The 15,499-nt window shown below is 41.3% G+C and overlaps 1 protein-coding gene across 1 annotated transcript; it reads right to left on the reverse strand.

Annotated features, from left to right (window-relative positions):
• Nucleotides 1–287: 287 nt before the first annotated feature.
• On the reverse strand, nt 288–13,507 carry LOC140377692 (ependymin-like). Its single transcript, XM_072463223.1, has 6 exons — nt 13,178–13,507; nt 12,720–12,754; nt 12,285–12,419; nt 1,029–1,212; nt 681–768; nt 288–522 (listed from the first exon to the last, which is right to left on the reverse strand). Exons 1-6 carry the CDS (start codon nt 13,257–13,259, stop codon nt 366–368), a joined length of 681 nt encoding a protein of 226 aa, XP_072319324.1. The 5' UTR covers nt 13,260–13,507; the 3' UTR covers nt 288–365.
• Nucleotides 13,508–15,499: the final 1,992 nt, after the last annotated feature.

Consider the following 15,499-nt stretch of genomic DNA (forward strand, 5'->3'; position numbering starts at 1 on the left):
CTGCTGGATAAATCAAATAATGCAATTACTCTCACCCATGAATAGAAATATAATGTACCACTCACTATCTTGTGTGTGTGTGTGTGTGTGTGTGTGTGTGTGTGTGTGTGTGTGTGTGTCTGTGTGTATGTATTAGTGTGTTTTGACATGTTTGTTTTGTTACCAATTGCCTAAATTTCTCCTAAGGGGATCAATACAATTGATCTATTTATGACTAGTAATTATAAGTAATAATATGCATTTGTTTTTACAATGCTCTCATCAACATATAACACAACAAACATCTTTCAGCATTTTATTAAATACTCATTGTCCAAAGCATTGTGAAAATGAGATTAGTCTAACATGACCACTTGTTAATCATCCTAAACAGATTCCTCATCTTTGACATTCTGAGCAAAATCTTTCAAAATTTTGAAGAAGTTGCTTGGTGACTCGGTCTCTTCTGCTCTGATTTTGGGACAGAAAAACGGAGGGATGTACAACATGGGGTCAACGTTGCCGATCACCCAGTTGAAGGTGCTGGAAAAACAGAGAAAAGAGCTTCGAGTCAACTATATTATTGTGGAACACAATGGAGCATTTGACAAACATAAACTTATATGCTAATACTTTTTTCTACTTTGAAATTGCATAATTTTGAGTACATGACTGACTTCTTTCACCACACTGGAGGTTACCTGATAATGTTAAATCCAGATTCAGGGCTGTAGGCGGTGTAGGTCAAAGGGATGCAGCCAACTTCAGTGAAAACAGTGGAGTAAGTGCCTAAAAACATACAACAAATGATCTCATACAGGCAGTCACAAAGAACTTTAAAGTGCACTGTGTAACTTTTCCCACTAAGGGTTTGCCATTGTCTCCTTGTAGATGCTATTGCTTCATCTGCATGTTTCACACTTTTATCTTGCATTTATTCAGGTGTTTTTATTGCCAAAACTGAACAAATACCGTACATAAAAATAGCATGCTGCTGCTGTCGTCAGTTGCAGTGACATGTGTTCACTTTGGTTGTGTTGTCTTCTCACCATTGTCAGGCAGAGATCCATACCAGGTGTTGACCAGCACGCCCATGCCCCAGGACGAAGAGGAGCCCAGAATGGCTTGTCCCATCAGTTTGGCATCAGGGGGCACTTGCATGGGAGTAAAGCCATCATCCAGAGCTCTCTTTTTGCAGGAGAATTTGCTCCAGTTGATTTCATAGTACAGTTTCTGAAAAAATAAAATTAAATAAACCGCAGATATGAACGTGCTGCTCGAGTACTTAAGAGTCTATATGACAGGTTTGACGACACATTTCACGAAAACAACATATTATATTATGATTTTAATACAAATGTTGCCTAATTTCCCCCAATTTATAATGTCTTGTGGTTTGGACTTTGTGGTTGGACATGCAGATTATAAAAATACTGAATATCTGTGCCATAATTTGATTCTCATGTACATTTATATTCACAAATGTAGACATCTAAAAGTAAAACCAAACTCTACTGCTTTTAAAAATGAATTGACGTCTTTGTATAAACCTTTAAAACTTATTGAACGTGATGGTGCCTTGAGAGTTACTGAAAATCTGGAGTGCATGTATTAACATACTCTTGTATATTTTATAATTTATTTTATTATCAAATTGATATTTAAGCGATATTGCCATTTTGATTATTGAAATTAAAGTAATTAATGTCATGTTTTATTCAGACAAATTCACTTCACGGAAGTAGAACTATGATAAATATTATCACAGTTCCTATACCACAAAACTGAGTCATGATTTGGAGAATATGAGAACCCTTTAAACTTGATTATATTTTTTAGATTTATAATTGCACTTCTTGTAGTAAATCATGACATCACACTAGGAAATTCCATAACTGTTACCTAGCAACCGTACTAAAAGGGTCGCAAAATATGTTTAGTCTTTCCTGTCATTTTCAACCTATTTTTCAACTTTTCTTGACAAACTGCTACTTGATTGGAGTAAACATATCATTTATATTCACAACAGGTTTTATCACATCAAATAAAGTCAAAATTATAAAATTATAAAAACCTGTCATACACATTTTAAATGAAGATAAGTTTGTTATCTTAAGTCCGGGAGAAGGACCACATCCCTTTACATGTCCCTTCCAGCTCGCACACACCCCCTCCCTCCCAGCCCTTCTAATTCTTTAGTTTAATCTTCAAGGCCCAGGAGCCAACAGCCCTCATCGACCGAAGCCCCAAAACGGCATCCATTTCCATACATCCACGTTTTCATTCTTCTCAATCGTTAATAAACACTTTGTGGTCCTCACTAGTGAATGCAACGGCTAAATGTCTTCAATCCCTGAATACTGTGTGTCATTGTGCATGAAGATTTGTGTCAGGTTATTGTCAAAGTGGTCTTGGAATGGTCTTTGAGGGGTTTTTGAGTGCTCGGAGATTCACTCACAGAGGATTTTAATCTATAAGACAGATCGTGGTTGTGCGCCGACCTGTCTGTGCACCCTTGAGCTAAGGGTCATTACGCCCTGCGCTCACGTCACATTCAAAGCTCCCCTGACCCTCCACAGCCTGGAACTCTCCATGAAGATGGTTTTCATTGTTTAAATGTAGTTTCTTAAATGTCTCTTGTTAAAATGTGTAAATATTTGTATAATAGTGTTCCGCAGGTTTCCCACTTTTTCAGGGGTGACCTGGGCTGGGCCAAAGAGAATCTGGTGCTTTGCTGGTGGTGCTGTGGTTTAGGGCGACCGCAGCGTCGATTGGCAACAGTCTAAACTCCCGATATGACCGTCTTGTCAAAAAAAAAAAGCCTATAAAATGATTCTAAAAATCATAATAAAATAATAATAATAATAAATATAGCCGCAAGCGGCAATGATCGGCCCTCGCTACGCCGCCGCCACGCCGCAAGAGGAGGCGGCGGCTAACGCGCCCCAATTGTCCTTTTATTACGCCTACTGCTGAATCTGTGACGCTGTCACATCTTCTCCCCTTTGTTTCACCATCAAAAAGCTATTTTATTTTGAATTCTTGGCAAAATGTGCGGCTTTGCCGCACAGACACCGTGACTCTTTGAATAAAAATGTGGATAACTTTTGATGGTCCACACCTGAAGATGAGTCTCACCAAATTTCAGGTTAATAGGGCTGACGCCCTAAGAGGAGTTTGTGAAAGTCTAAAGTGTAAACATGTTCTGGCGATTTCCCCATTGGAATAACATGGAAGGTTTCGGTCATCGTTACGGCAAAGCCATAACAATTATGACATGGGTCTCATTGACTTTTTTGATGGGGATTCTAAAATTGAGTTGTGTGTCAAATTTCATATAATTTCGCAAAACTAAACATTTAACCTCCATATAAAATCTGTAGGGGGCGCTGTGGCTCCAAATTAATTCATTTCACTTCAAGTAGGTTTAGGGCAAAGAGTTTAACAACTGATTCTAATTTGACGCAATTCGGACTTTATCTGCGCAAACGGCAGAAATGTAAAATTTGGGAGATTTCTGAAATTCTTGCCACAGTTTGCGGCTTTGCCGCACAGAGACCGTGACAGGTATCAATGTAATTTGGATAACTTTTGATGTCCCACTCCTCAGTAGCATTTTCACCAAATTTCAGCTTTTTAGGGCCAACACCCTGGGAGGAGTTCGTAAAAGTACGACGTTTGGAAAAACTCCGAAGTCATGTTTAGCCATTTTTGAAGCAATATGGCCGACATTTGGTTGGGCGGACGGCGTTGCCATAATAATATTTTTTACTTCTCTTGTCACCATCTACCTCTGCGCCAAATTTCATGATTCTACGATCAGATTTTTTTTGGGTCATTTCCCATCTCTCAATGCATTTTTGGTACATTTGGGGGCGCTGACGCGGCAATTTTTTTTATTTTAGAAAAGGGAAATAGCCAGAATGTAGAGAGGCACGATTTTTAGAGGTGTGCAAATTTTTGTGACTTTTCGTCAATGTTCACTGGGTGAAAAATAGGGGGGTTGGTCCCGAGAAGAAAGAAGAAAGAAGAAAGAAGAAAGAAATATAGCCGCAAGCGGCAATGATCGGCCCTCGCCACACCGCCGCCACGCCGCAAGAGGAGGGGGCGCTAACGCGCCCCAATTGTCCTTTTATTACGCCTACTGCTGAATCTGTGACGCTGTCACATCTTCTCCCCTTTGTTTTACCATCAAAAAGCTATTTTATTTTGAATTCTTGGCAAAATGTGCGGCTTTGCCGCACAGACACCGTGACTCTTTGAATGAAAATGTGGATAACTTTTGATGGTCCTGAAGATGAGTCTCACCAAATTTCAGGTTAATATGTCTAACGCCCTGGGAGGAGTTTGTGAAAGTCTAAAGTGTAAACATGTTCTGGCGATTTCCCCATTGGAATAACATGAAAGGTTTCGGTCATCGTTACGGCAACGCCATAACAATTATGACATGGGTCTCATTGACTTTTTTGATGGGGATGCTAAAATTGAGTTGTGTGTCAAATTTCATATAATTTCGCAAAACTAAACATTTAACCTCCATATAAAATCTGTAGGGGGCGCTGTGGCGCCAAATTAATTTATTTCACTTCAAGTAGGTTTAGGGCAAAGAGTTTAACAACTGATTCTAATTTGACGCAATTCGGACTTTATCTGCGCAAACGGCAGAAATTTTAAATATGGGAGATTTCTGAAATTCTAGCTACAGTTTGCGGCTTTGCCGCACAGAGACCGTGAGAGGTATCAATGTAATTTGGATAACTTTTGATGTCCCACTCCTCAGTAGCATTTTCACCAAATTTCAGCTTTTTAGGGCCAACGCCCTGGGAGGAGTTCGTAAAAGTACGACGTTTGGAAAAACTCCGAAGTCATGTTTAGCCATTTTTGAAGCAATATGGCCGACATTTGGTTGGGCGGACGGCGTTGCCGTAATAATATTTTTTACTTCTCTTGTCACCATCTACCTCGGCGCCAAATTTCATGATTCTACGATCAGATTTTTTTTGGGTCATTTCCCATCTCTCAATGCATTTTTGGTACATTTGGGGGCGCTGACGCGCCAATTTTTTTTTGTTTTAGAAAAGGGAAATAGCCAGAATGTAGAGAGGCACGATTTTTAGAGGTGTGAACATTTTTGTGACTTTTCGTCAATGTTCACTGGGTGAAAAATAGGGGGGTTGGTCCCGAGAAGAAGAAAGAAGAAAGAAGAAAGAATTAAAGCCGCAAGCGGCATCCAACGGCCCTCGCGGGCCGCCGCCCTTCCGACTCTGCGCTTTTGACTTGATAAAGATGGCGCCCTTATTGTGTCTTGAATAAAAAAAGAACTTGACAGACGGCGACACATTGGACATGGCCAATCCAGTGCAAATGAACACAAGTGTCAGTCAAATTTGCTGCGCCGCCGCACAGAGACCGTAGCACTTGGAATAAAAATATGGATACCTTTTGATGCCCCGCTTGTGTAGATGATTTTTCCCAAAGTAAAGCTTGATCGAGCTATTGCCCACGAAGGAGTTTGTTAAAGTGTGAAGCGTAAATGTGAACATTTCAAGGATTTGGCGTTTTTCCCATTTGTGACAGTATATTTGCAGCTCCACGGCACAGAGACCGTACCACTTAAAATCAAAATATGGATAACTTTTGATGCCCCGTTTGTGTAGATGATTTTCCCCAAATATGAGCTTGATCGGGCAATCGCCCTAGGAGGAGTTCGTTAAAGTGTGAAGCGTAAAAATGTGGTGATTTTAGAGATTTCGCTGTTTTCCCATTTCTGACATATATTTGCGGGTCCGCCACACAGAGACCGTAGCACTTAGAATCAAAATATGGGTAAGTTTTGATGCCCCGCTTGTGTAGATGATATTCTCCAAATATGAACTTGATCGGACAATCGCCCTAGGAGGAGTTCATTAAAGTGTGAAGCGTAAAAATGTGGTGATTTGAGCGATTCTACGATTTTCCCATAAGGATAACATGGGATGTTTCTGTCAACGCTACGGTTACGCCGTACAAAATATGACTTTGGCTCTCATACTTTTATGATCAGGATGGCAAATTAGAATTTTGTTCAAAATATCATGTCATTTGGAAGAACTCTATTGTTTATAGGCCACTCTGAAGGCCAAATAGTCAGAATTCTGGGAAACGTTTGCGGCTCCGTCGCACAAAGACCGTAAAAGTTATCCTTAAAATTTGGATAACTTTAGATACACCACTTGTCTAGAGGACGTACACCGATTTTGAGGTTGGTGGGCAAAACGCACTAGGAGGACTTCGTTAAAGTGTAAAACATAAAAATGTGGTAATTTGAGAGATTTTGTGGTTTTCCCATAGGGATAACATGGGAGGTTTCTGTCATCGCTACGACTACGGCGTAAAAATTTAGGCATTTTTGTGATTGGCTTTTGTGATCGGGACGGCAAAATAGAATTTTGGGTAAAGTTTAGACAATTTTGGTAAAACTAATTTTTGACCTTCAATGTTAATTTAAAGGTCACTCTGTAGGGGGCGCTATCACTGCCATTTCAATTTTGTCAGCCTAAACTGGTCCAAACTAGAAAGTTTAACAACTGATTCAAATTTGGTCCTAATCGGACTGGTTTTGATCAAATGGGAGCAATTTTTAGACCTGCAATATTCCAAAATAAGTTGTCCAACTTTGCGGCTGCGCCGCACACAGACCGTAAAAGGTATCTCAAAAAATTGAATAACTTTAGATGCCCCACTTGTCCAGAGGACGTACGCCGATTTTGAAGTCGGTGGGCAAAACGCCCTAGGAGGAGTTCGTCAAAGTTTGACGTAAACAAAATGGCTAACTCAGCTTGTTTTCATTTTCAAAGGAAGATGGCGGCCATAGGGTAAGTTTGGGGGCGTGGCCACAATGTTTTTTTTTGTTTATCCTCACGAGAGGAATGCGTGTCCCGAATTTCGTAGCTTTACGCCAAAGTTGACCTCGGGGCGTCTCCCATAGGCGCAATGTATTTTGACTTTTGTCGGTGGCGCTGTCGCGCCATTTTTTAACGAAAAAAAAAATGGCCCAGAAAAAATTAAATTTTTCACCGATTCTGAATTTTGGGCAAAGTTTGGTGAGTTTTTGAGCATGTTCAGGGGGTCAAATTAGAGATCAAAGCGCTGAAGAAGAACAAGAAAAATAATAATAATAATAATAATAATAATATTTTTAGCAAAAACAATATAGCCGTTTTTACTATAACAACAAATGATACATCGTTTGAAAGCTCTAAGCCTTCCCGATGCCGCCATGGGGTGGAATCATCATTACGAGCGCTTACGCGCTCGTCACTCCCTATTCCGTCGGGATGCCCCGCCCACTCCCCATAGACTTCCATTGATTTGAGCAGATACAAGCATGGCCCATGCCTGCGGCATGGATTCTCGCGTACGGGACGATGCCAGGAGGGTTTTTGGAGGAATGCAGCGCTTCGCGCTGCTGTTGTCAACAATTAGTGAATGGGCTACGCCCATTCACAAATTGTTGACTATTTCTGTCATAGCAGGAGTAAGTATGCATGATCCATGCCTTCGGCATGGGCTAGTTCACTGTACTTGCCAGGGGCGACGGGGTACCAAACATGCGGGCTGCAGTTGCAACGCTGCCTTCGGCAGCGTTGCGGGAGCAATAGGCCCTCCCCCTGCTGGGGCTCGGGCCTAATTAAAGCCGCAAGCGGCATCCAACGGCCCTCGCGGGCCGCCGGCCTTCCGACTCTGCATTTTACAGAGTTGGCGCTAACGCAATTGTCTAAGAACTAAGACAGCGACACATTGGACATGTACAATGCTGTGCTTAACCAGTGCAAATGAACACAAATGTCGGTCAAATGTGCAACTCCAGCGCACAGAGACCGTGACACTTGGCATAAAAATATGGATAACTTTTGATGCTCCGCTTGTGTAGATTATTTTTCCCAAATATGAGCTTGATCGAGCTATTGCCCACAGAGGAGTTCATTAAAGTGTGAAGCATAAATGTGAACATTTCAAGGATTTGGCGTTTTTCCCATTTGTGAAAAACGCCATTTGCAGCTCCACGGCACAGAGACCGTAGCACTTAAAATCAAAATATGGATAACTTTTGATGCCCCGCTTGTGTAGATGATATTCTCCAAATATGAACTTGATCGGACAATCGCCCTAGGAGGAGTTCGTTAAAGTGTGAAGCGTAAAAATGTGGTGATTTGAGCTATTCTACGATTTTCCCATAAGGATAACATGGGATGTTTCTGTCATCGCTACGGTTACGCCGTACAAAATATGACTTTGGCTCTCATACTTTTATGATCAGGATGGCAAATTTGAATTTTGTTCAAAATATCATGTCATTTGGAAAAACTCTATTGTTTATAGGCCACTCTGAAGGCCAAATAGTCAGAATTCTGGGAAACGTTTGCTGCTCCGTCGCACAGAGACCGTAAAAGCTATCCTTAAAATTTGGATAACTTTAGATGCCCCACTTGTCTAGAGGACGTACACCGATTTTGAGGTCAGTGGGCAAAACGCCCTAGGAGGAGTTCGTTAAAGTGTGAAACAGAAAAATGTGGATATTCGAGAGATTTATCGGTTTTCCCATAGGGAGGTTTATGTCATCGCTACGACTACGCCGTAAAAATTAAGGCATTTGTCTGATTGGCTTTTTTGATCGCGACGCCAAAATAGAATTTTGGGTAAAGTTTAGAAAATTTTGTAAAACTAATTTTTGACCTTCAATATTAATTTAAAGGTCACTCTGTAGGGGGGGCTATCGCGCCCATTTTAATTTTGTCATCATAAACTGGTCCAAACTAGAAAGTTGAACAACTGATTCAAATTTGGTCCTAATCGGACTTGTTTTGATCAAATAGGAACAATTTTTGGATCTGCAATATCCCAAAATAAGTTGTCCAACTTTGCGGCTGCGCCACACACAGACCATAAAAGGTATCTCAAAAAATTGGATAACTTTAGATGCCCCACTTGTCCAGAGGACGTACGCCGATTTTGAAGACGATGGGCAAAACGCCCTAGGAGGAGTTCGTCAAAGTTTTCATTTTCAAAGGAAGATGGCGGGCATAGGGTAAGTCTGGGGGCGTGGCCACAATAATATTTGTTTTTTGTCCTCACAAGAGGAATGCGTGTTCCGAATTTGGTAGCTCTACGACAAAGTTGACCTCGGGGCGTCTCCCATAGGCGCAATATATTTAGACTTTTGTCGGTGGCGCTGTCGCGCCATTTTTTAACGAAAAAAAAAATGGCCCAGAAAATACAAAATTTTTCGCCGATTTTGAATTTTGGGTAAAGTTTGGTGAGTTTTTGAGCATGTTCAGGGGGTCAAATTAGAGCTCAAAGCGCTGAAGAAGAACAAGAAAAATAATAATAATTATAAAAAATATAGCCGCAAGCGGCAATGATCGGCCCTCGCCACGCCGCCGCCACACCGCCGCCACGCCGCAAGAGGAGGGGGCGCTAACGCGCCCCAATTGTCCTTTTATTACGCCTACTGCTGAATCTGTGACGCTGTCACATCTTCTCCCCTTTGTTTCACCATCAAAAAGCTATTTTATTTTGAATTCTTGGCAAAATGTGCAGCTTTGCCGCACAGACACCGTGACTCTTTGAATGAAAATGTGGATAACTTTTGATGGTCCTGAAGATGAGTCTCACCAAATTTCAGGTTAATAGGGCTGACGCCCTGGGAGGAGTTTGTGAAAGTCTAAAGTGTAAACATGTTCTGGCGATTTCCCCATTGGAATAACATGAAAGGTTTCGGTCATCGTTACGGCAACGCCATAACAATTATGACATGGGTCTCATTGACTTTTTTGATGGGGATGCTAAAATTGAGTTGTGTGTCAAATTTCATATAATTTCGCAAAACTAAACATTTAACCTCCATATAAAATCTGTAGGGGGCGCTGTGGCGCCAAATGAATTTATTTCACTTCAAGTAGGTTTAGGGCAAAGAGTTTAACAACTGATTCTAATTTGACGCAATTCGGACTTTATCTGCGCAAACGGCAGAAATTTTAAATATGGGAGATTTCTGAAATTCTAGCTACAGTTTGCGGCTTCGCCGCACAGAGACCGTGACAGGTATCAATGTAATTTGGATAACTTTTGATGTCCCACTCCTCAGTAGCATTTTCACCAAATTTCAGCTTTTTAGGGCCAACGCCCTGGGAGGAGTTCGTAAAAGTACGACGTTTGGAAAAACTCCGAAGTCATGTTTAGCCATTTTTGAAGCAATATGGCCGACATTTGGTTGGGCGGACGGCGTTGCCGTAATAATATTTTTTACTTCTCTTGTCACCATCTACCTCTGCGCCAAATTTCATGATTCTACGATCAGATTTTTTTTGGGTCATTTCCCATCTCTCAATGCATTTTTGGTACATTTGGGGGCGCTGACGCGCCTATTTTTTTTATTTTAGAAAAGGGAAATAGCCAGAATGTAGAGAGGCACGATTTTTAGAGGTGTGAACATTTTTGTGACTTTTCGTCAATGTTCACTGGGTGAAAAATAGGGGGGTTGGTCCCGAGAAGAAGAAGAAGAAGAAGAAGAAGAAGAAGAAGAAGAAGAAGAAGAAGAAGAAGAAGAAGAAGAAGAAGAAGAAGAAGAAGAAGAAGAAGAAGAAGAAGAAGAAGAAGAAGAAGAAGAAGAAGAAGAAGAAGAAGAAGAAGAAGAAGAAGAATATTCCGATGCGAAAACAATGTTTCCCATTTTTCAAATATCATAAACTATACATTTTTGGAAAGCGCTCGCGCTTTCCTACCTCATGGTGTGGGTCCCTGGTCACAGACGGGTACTTTCGTTAATTTTGAGTGGGCTCCGCCCACTTTGTGTTTTTGGCCCTCTATACAGTAATAATGTTCAATTTTTGCATTACATGCTTATATGCACGGAACATGCAAGAGATGGGGAACATATTCGTGAGCTACTTAGCGCAAATGAGTGCTTTATATTTATATATCAATGTAAAGTGCTCGTTTAGTGCGCACTTTTGCACGGGCTTCGCCCGTTTACAACGGTAATGTTCCATTTTCCTACTACTAATTAGTATGCACGGGGCGTGCATGAGTGAAGGAGTGCGTTAGTGAGTGTTTGGAAGTGGGCGAGCGCTTCGCGCTCGATTTCGTGCGCACTACGTGCGCACTTTCGCAGCCGTGCTTCGCACGGCCTTACAAGATTAATAGGCCTCTCGCCAGCTTGTGGCGCTCGGGCCTAATAATAATATTTTTAGCAAAAACAATATAGCCGTTTCCACTATAACAACAAATTATACATCGTTTGAAAGCTCTAAGCCTTCCCCATGTCGCCATGGGGTGGAATCATCATTACGAGTGCTTACGCGCTCGTCACTCCCTATTCCGTCGGGATGCCCCGCCCACTCCCCATAGACTTCCATTGATTTGAGCAGATACAAGCATGGCCCATGCCTGCGGCATGGATTCTCGCGTACGGGACGATGCCAGGAGGGTTTTTGGAGGAATGCAGCGCTTCGCGCTGCTGTTGTCAACAATGAGTGAATGGGCGTAGCCCATTCACTCATTGTTGAATATCATAGCAGGAGTAAGTAAGTCATAGCAGGAGTAAGTATGCATGATCCATGCCTTCGGCATGGGCTAGTTCACTGTACTTGCCAGGGGCGACGGGGTACCAAACATGCGGGCAATAGGCCCTCCGCCCTGCTAGGGCTCGGGCCTATTAATATTCCGATGCGAAAACAATGTTTCCCATTTTTCAAATATCATAAACTATACATTTTCGGAAAGCGCTCGCGCTTTCCTACCTCATGGTGTGGGTCCCTGGTCACTGACGGGTACTTTCGTTAATTTTGAGTGGGCTCCGCCCACTTTGTGTTTTTGGCCCTCTATACAGTAATAATGTTCAATTTTTGCATTACATGCTTATATGCACGGAACATGCAAGAGATGGGGAACGTATTCGTGAGGTACTTAGCGCAAATGAGTGCTTTATATGGGGATGACAACCGCTTCGCGGTTGTCATCTCAATGTAAAGTGCTCGTTTAGTGCGCACTTTTGCACGGGCTTCGCCCGTTTACAACGGTAATGTTCCATTTTCCTACTACTAATTAGTATGCAAGGGGCGTGCGTGAGTGAAGGAGTGCGTTAGTGAGTGTTTGGAAGTGGGCGAGCGCTTTGCGCTCGATTTCGTGCGCACTATGTGCGCACTTTCGCAGATTAATAGGCCTTACGAGATTAATAGGCCTCTCGCCAGCTTGTGGCGCTCGGGCCTAATAATAATAATAAGGGTTGAATAAAGGTTAATAAATAAATAAATAGATAAATGTACCTCTCTGAAAAGCATAAGCACTTCCATATTAAAATGAGTGCCATTACTGGAACCAGCATGTTGAACACGAGCCTTCTGCCCAAAGTTATCATAAGAGATCTTTCCGTATGAGTTGAAAAGTCCATTGGCTTCCATCTGCATAAAGAGACAGGAGAAAAGGGTTTTGGTAAATGTGGGGCTGCAACTAACAATTATTTTAGTGTTCATCTTGTCAGCGATTATTTTTTCAATTAGTAAACTAGTTAAACAATGATTTCTATTGCACATATGAGATTTTTTAAATACTTACATGCGTAAACAGATTAATAAACACTTTTGTCCATAAAACAATTGCAATTATCAAAACTACGATTATTTCTTATAGTCGACTATTCACAATTAATGGATAAATTGTAGCACTATGGACAAGTTAAAATCTAGGCCAAAAACACGCACCACACTGAAAGAACCAGACATCATTGGTGGGGACTCTGTGGAAAAAAAGACAGAAAACTTAATTATCAACCAGATTATGTACAAAGGTATAGCCCGAGAATGCAACTAAAGGTAATACACCTCAGTAAAATAATAAATGTAAAAAAAAATTCTATTGAAATGGTGGTCTGCACTAGAAATTAATCAATATTTGCAGTTGTTAATCTCACTGGGAATGATGGCAAGTTTCCATTCACAGAGGTTGTAGTTGGCACTGAAATCTCCCTCTCCATGGGCTCATGTTGTTTGAAATCTGATAATCCTCTAGTTTATACCTTTTCAAACATGTTCTGATCTGGTATTCTTTTCAAATGAACCACAAAATTTAATATGGCAGAGCATTTAGTCCAGCAGTAGGATTTTAGGTAATTGACTGCTTTTCTTGTGGAAACACAAGTCATTGTCCCAGAGTAACTCACCACAGTGTTTGGGGGCCTGAGCCTGGACAGACGCCAGCAGCAGCAGAGCACAGACGCAGGGCAACACTGGCAGGACATCCATGTTGAGCAGAGCAGGAATGAACCACAGATACACACAAACACTTTATATACTGCCTCGTACAGAACAGGTGGACATATGACCCCTCAAGGACTTTCCATTGCAACACTGATAAAATCGGGGTCACGTGTTTTTTCTGTGACAAAGATACAAACTAAAACACCTGGACTAGAGGTGTTCAACTGTGGCACATTTGGTTGTAAACTGTACTGTATTATTTCAATCACAAGTGCAATACACTGGAGACCAGAGTTTATAAAACATCTTCACAAGGGCCAGAATTCTTCTTCCTTGTGAAAAAAAGAAAGAATACATTTTCCGCTTGCTTCGTTAAATGCTAATAAATGCCAGGCCTTACACTTTTCAACATCCGTTGTAACCATTTGTTGCTGGGCCACAAAAAACATTCATAGTATGAACATTAGCTATGACCAAAATAATAAACGTAATAATTACATAAAAGTAAATATGTCGCAGACTTCTCGAATGGCTCCCATCAAGGATTCATACAGTCACTTATTGTACATAATAGACTTTGTATATTTATAAATTGTATTCTATTATTAATATTATTATTATTATTAGGCCCGAGCGCCACAAGCTGGCGAGAGGCCTATTAATCTCGTAAGGCCGTGCGAAGCACGGCTGCGAAAGTGCGCACGTAGTGCGCACGAAATCGAGCGCGAAGCGCTCGCCCACTTCCAAACACTCACTAACGCACTCCTCCACTCATGCACGCCCCGTGCATACTAATTAGTTGTAGGAAAATGGAACATTACCGTTGTAAACGGGCGAAGCCCGTGCAAAAGTTCGCACTAAACGAGCACTTTACATTGGGATGACGACCGCTTCGCACTCATTTGCGCTAAGTAGCTCACGAATACGTTCCCCATCTCTTGCATGTTCCGTGCATATAAGCATGTAATGCAAAAATTGAACATTATTACTGTATAGAGGGCCAAAAACACAAAGTGGGCGGAGCCCACTCAAAATTATCGAAAGTACCCGTCAGTGACCAGGGACCCACACCATGAGGTAGGAAAGCGCGAGCGCTTTCCGAAAATGTATAGTTTATGATATTTGAAAAATGGGAAACATTGTTTTCGCATCGGAATATTATTCTTTCTTTCTTTCTTTCTTTCTTTCTTTCTTCTTCTCGGGACCAACCCCCCTATTTTTCACCCAGTGAACATTGACGAAAAGTCACAAAAATTTGCACACCTCTAAAAATCGTGCCTCTCTACATTCTGGCTATTTGCCTTTTCTAAAATAAAAAAAATTGGCGCGTCAGCGCCACCAAATGTACCAAAAATGCATTGAGAGATGGGAAATGACCCAAAAAAAATCTGATCGTAGAATCATGAAATTTGGCGCAGAGGTAGATGGTGACAAGAGAAGTAAAAAATATTATTACGGCAACGCCGTCCCCCGAACCAAATGTCGGCCATATTGCTTCAAAAATGGCTAAACATGACTTCGGAGTTTTTCCAAACGTCGTACTTTTACGAACTCCTCCCAGGGCGTTGGCCCTAAAAAGCTGAAATTTGGTGAAAATGCTACTGAGGAGTGGGACATCAAAAGTTATCCAAATTACATTGATACCTCTCACGGTCTCTGTGCGGCGAAGCCGCAAACTGTAGCTAGAATTTCAGAAATCTCCCATATTTAAAATTTCTGCCGTTTGCGCAGATAAAGTCCGAATTGCGTCAAATTAGAATCAGTTGTTAAACTCTTTGCCCTAAACCTACTTGAAGTGAAATAAATTCATTTGGCGCCACAGCGCCCCCTACAGATTTTATATGGAGGTTAAATGTTTAGTTATGTTTAGCGTAATAAAAGGACAATTGGGGCGCGTTAGCGCCCCCTCCTCTTGCGGCGTGGCGGCGGTGTGGCGGCGGCGTGGCGAGGGCCGATCATTGCCGCTTGCGGCTATATTTATTATTATTATTATTATTAATATAAAAAAGTATTTTAATGAAAGGAATATTTTCTTAAAATATATTATTTTATGTTAAATAATATTTTACAGTTCCGTCCACTTCAAAGCCCACCGAGATCCCGAAAGTAAATTAAAAAAACATATTAAAAAAAAAAGTGCTTTATATTTTTATGTATTTGCTGTTTAATTTACTATATTTCTCAAACTTTATAAACAATTAAATTAACCCTGCGACGAGCTGGCCCCTGCAAACGTCATACTGCGGAACATTACAGGCAGTGCAATAACATCTCCATGGAGACAT

This window comes from Eucyclogobius newberryi, unplaced genomic scaffold (assembly GCF_026437365.1).
Source record: "Eucyclogobius newberryi isolate DKJ021-1_F unplaced genomic scaffold, fEucNew1.0.hap1 SCAF_4, whole genome shotgun sequence".
In the NCBI taxonomy this organism is placed as follows: domain Eukaryota; kingdom Metazoa; phylum Chordata; class Actinopteri; order Gobiiformes; family Gobiidae; genus Eucyclogobius; species Eucyclogobius newberryi.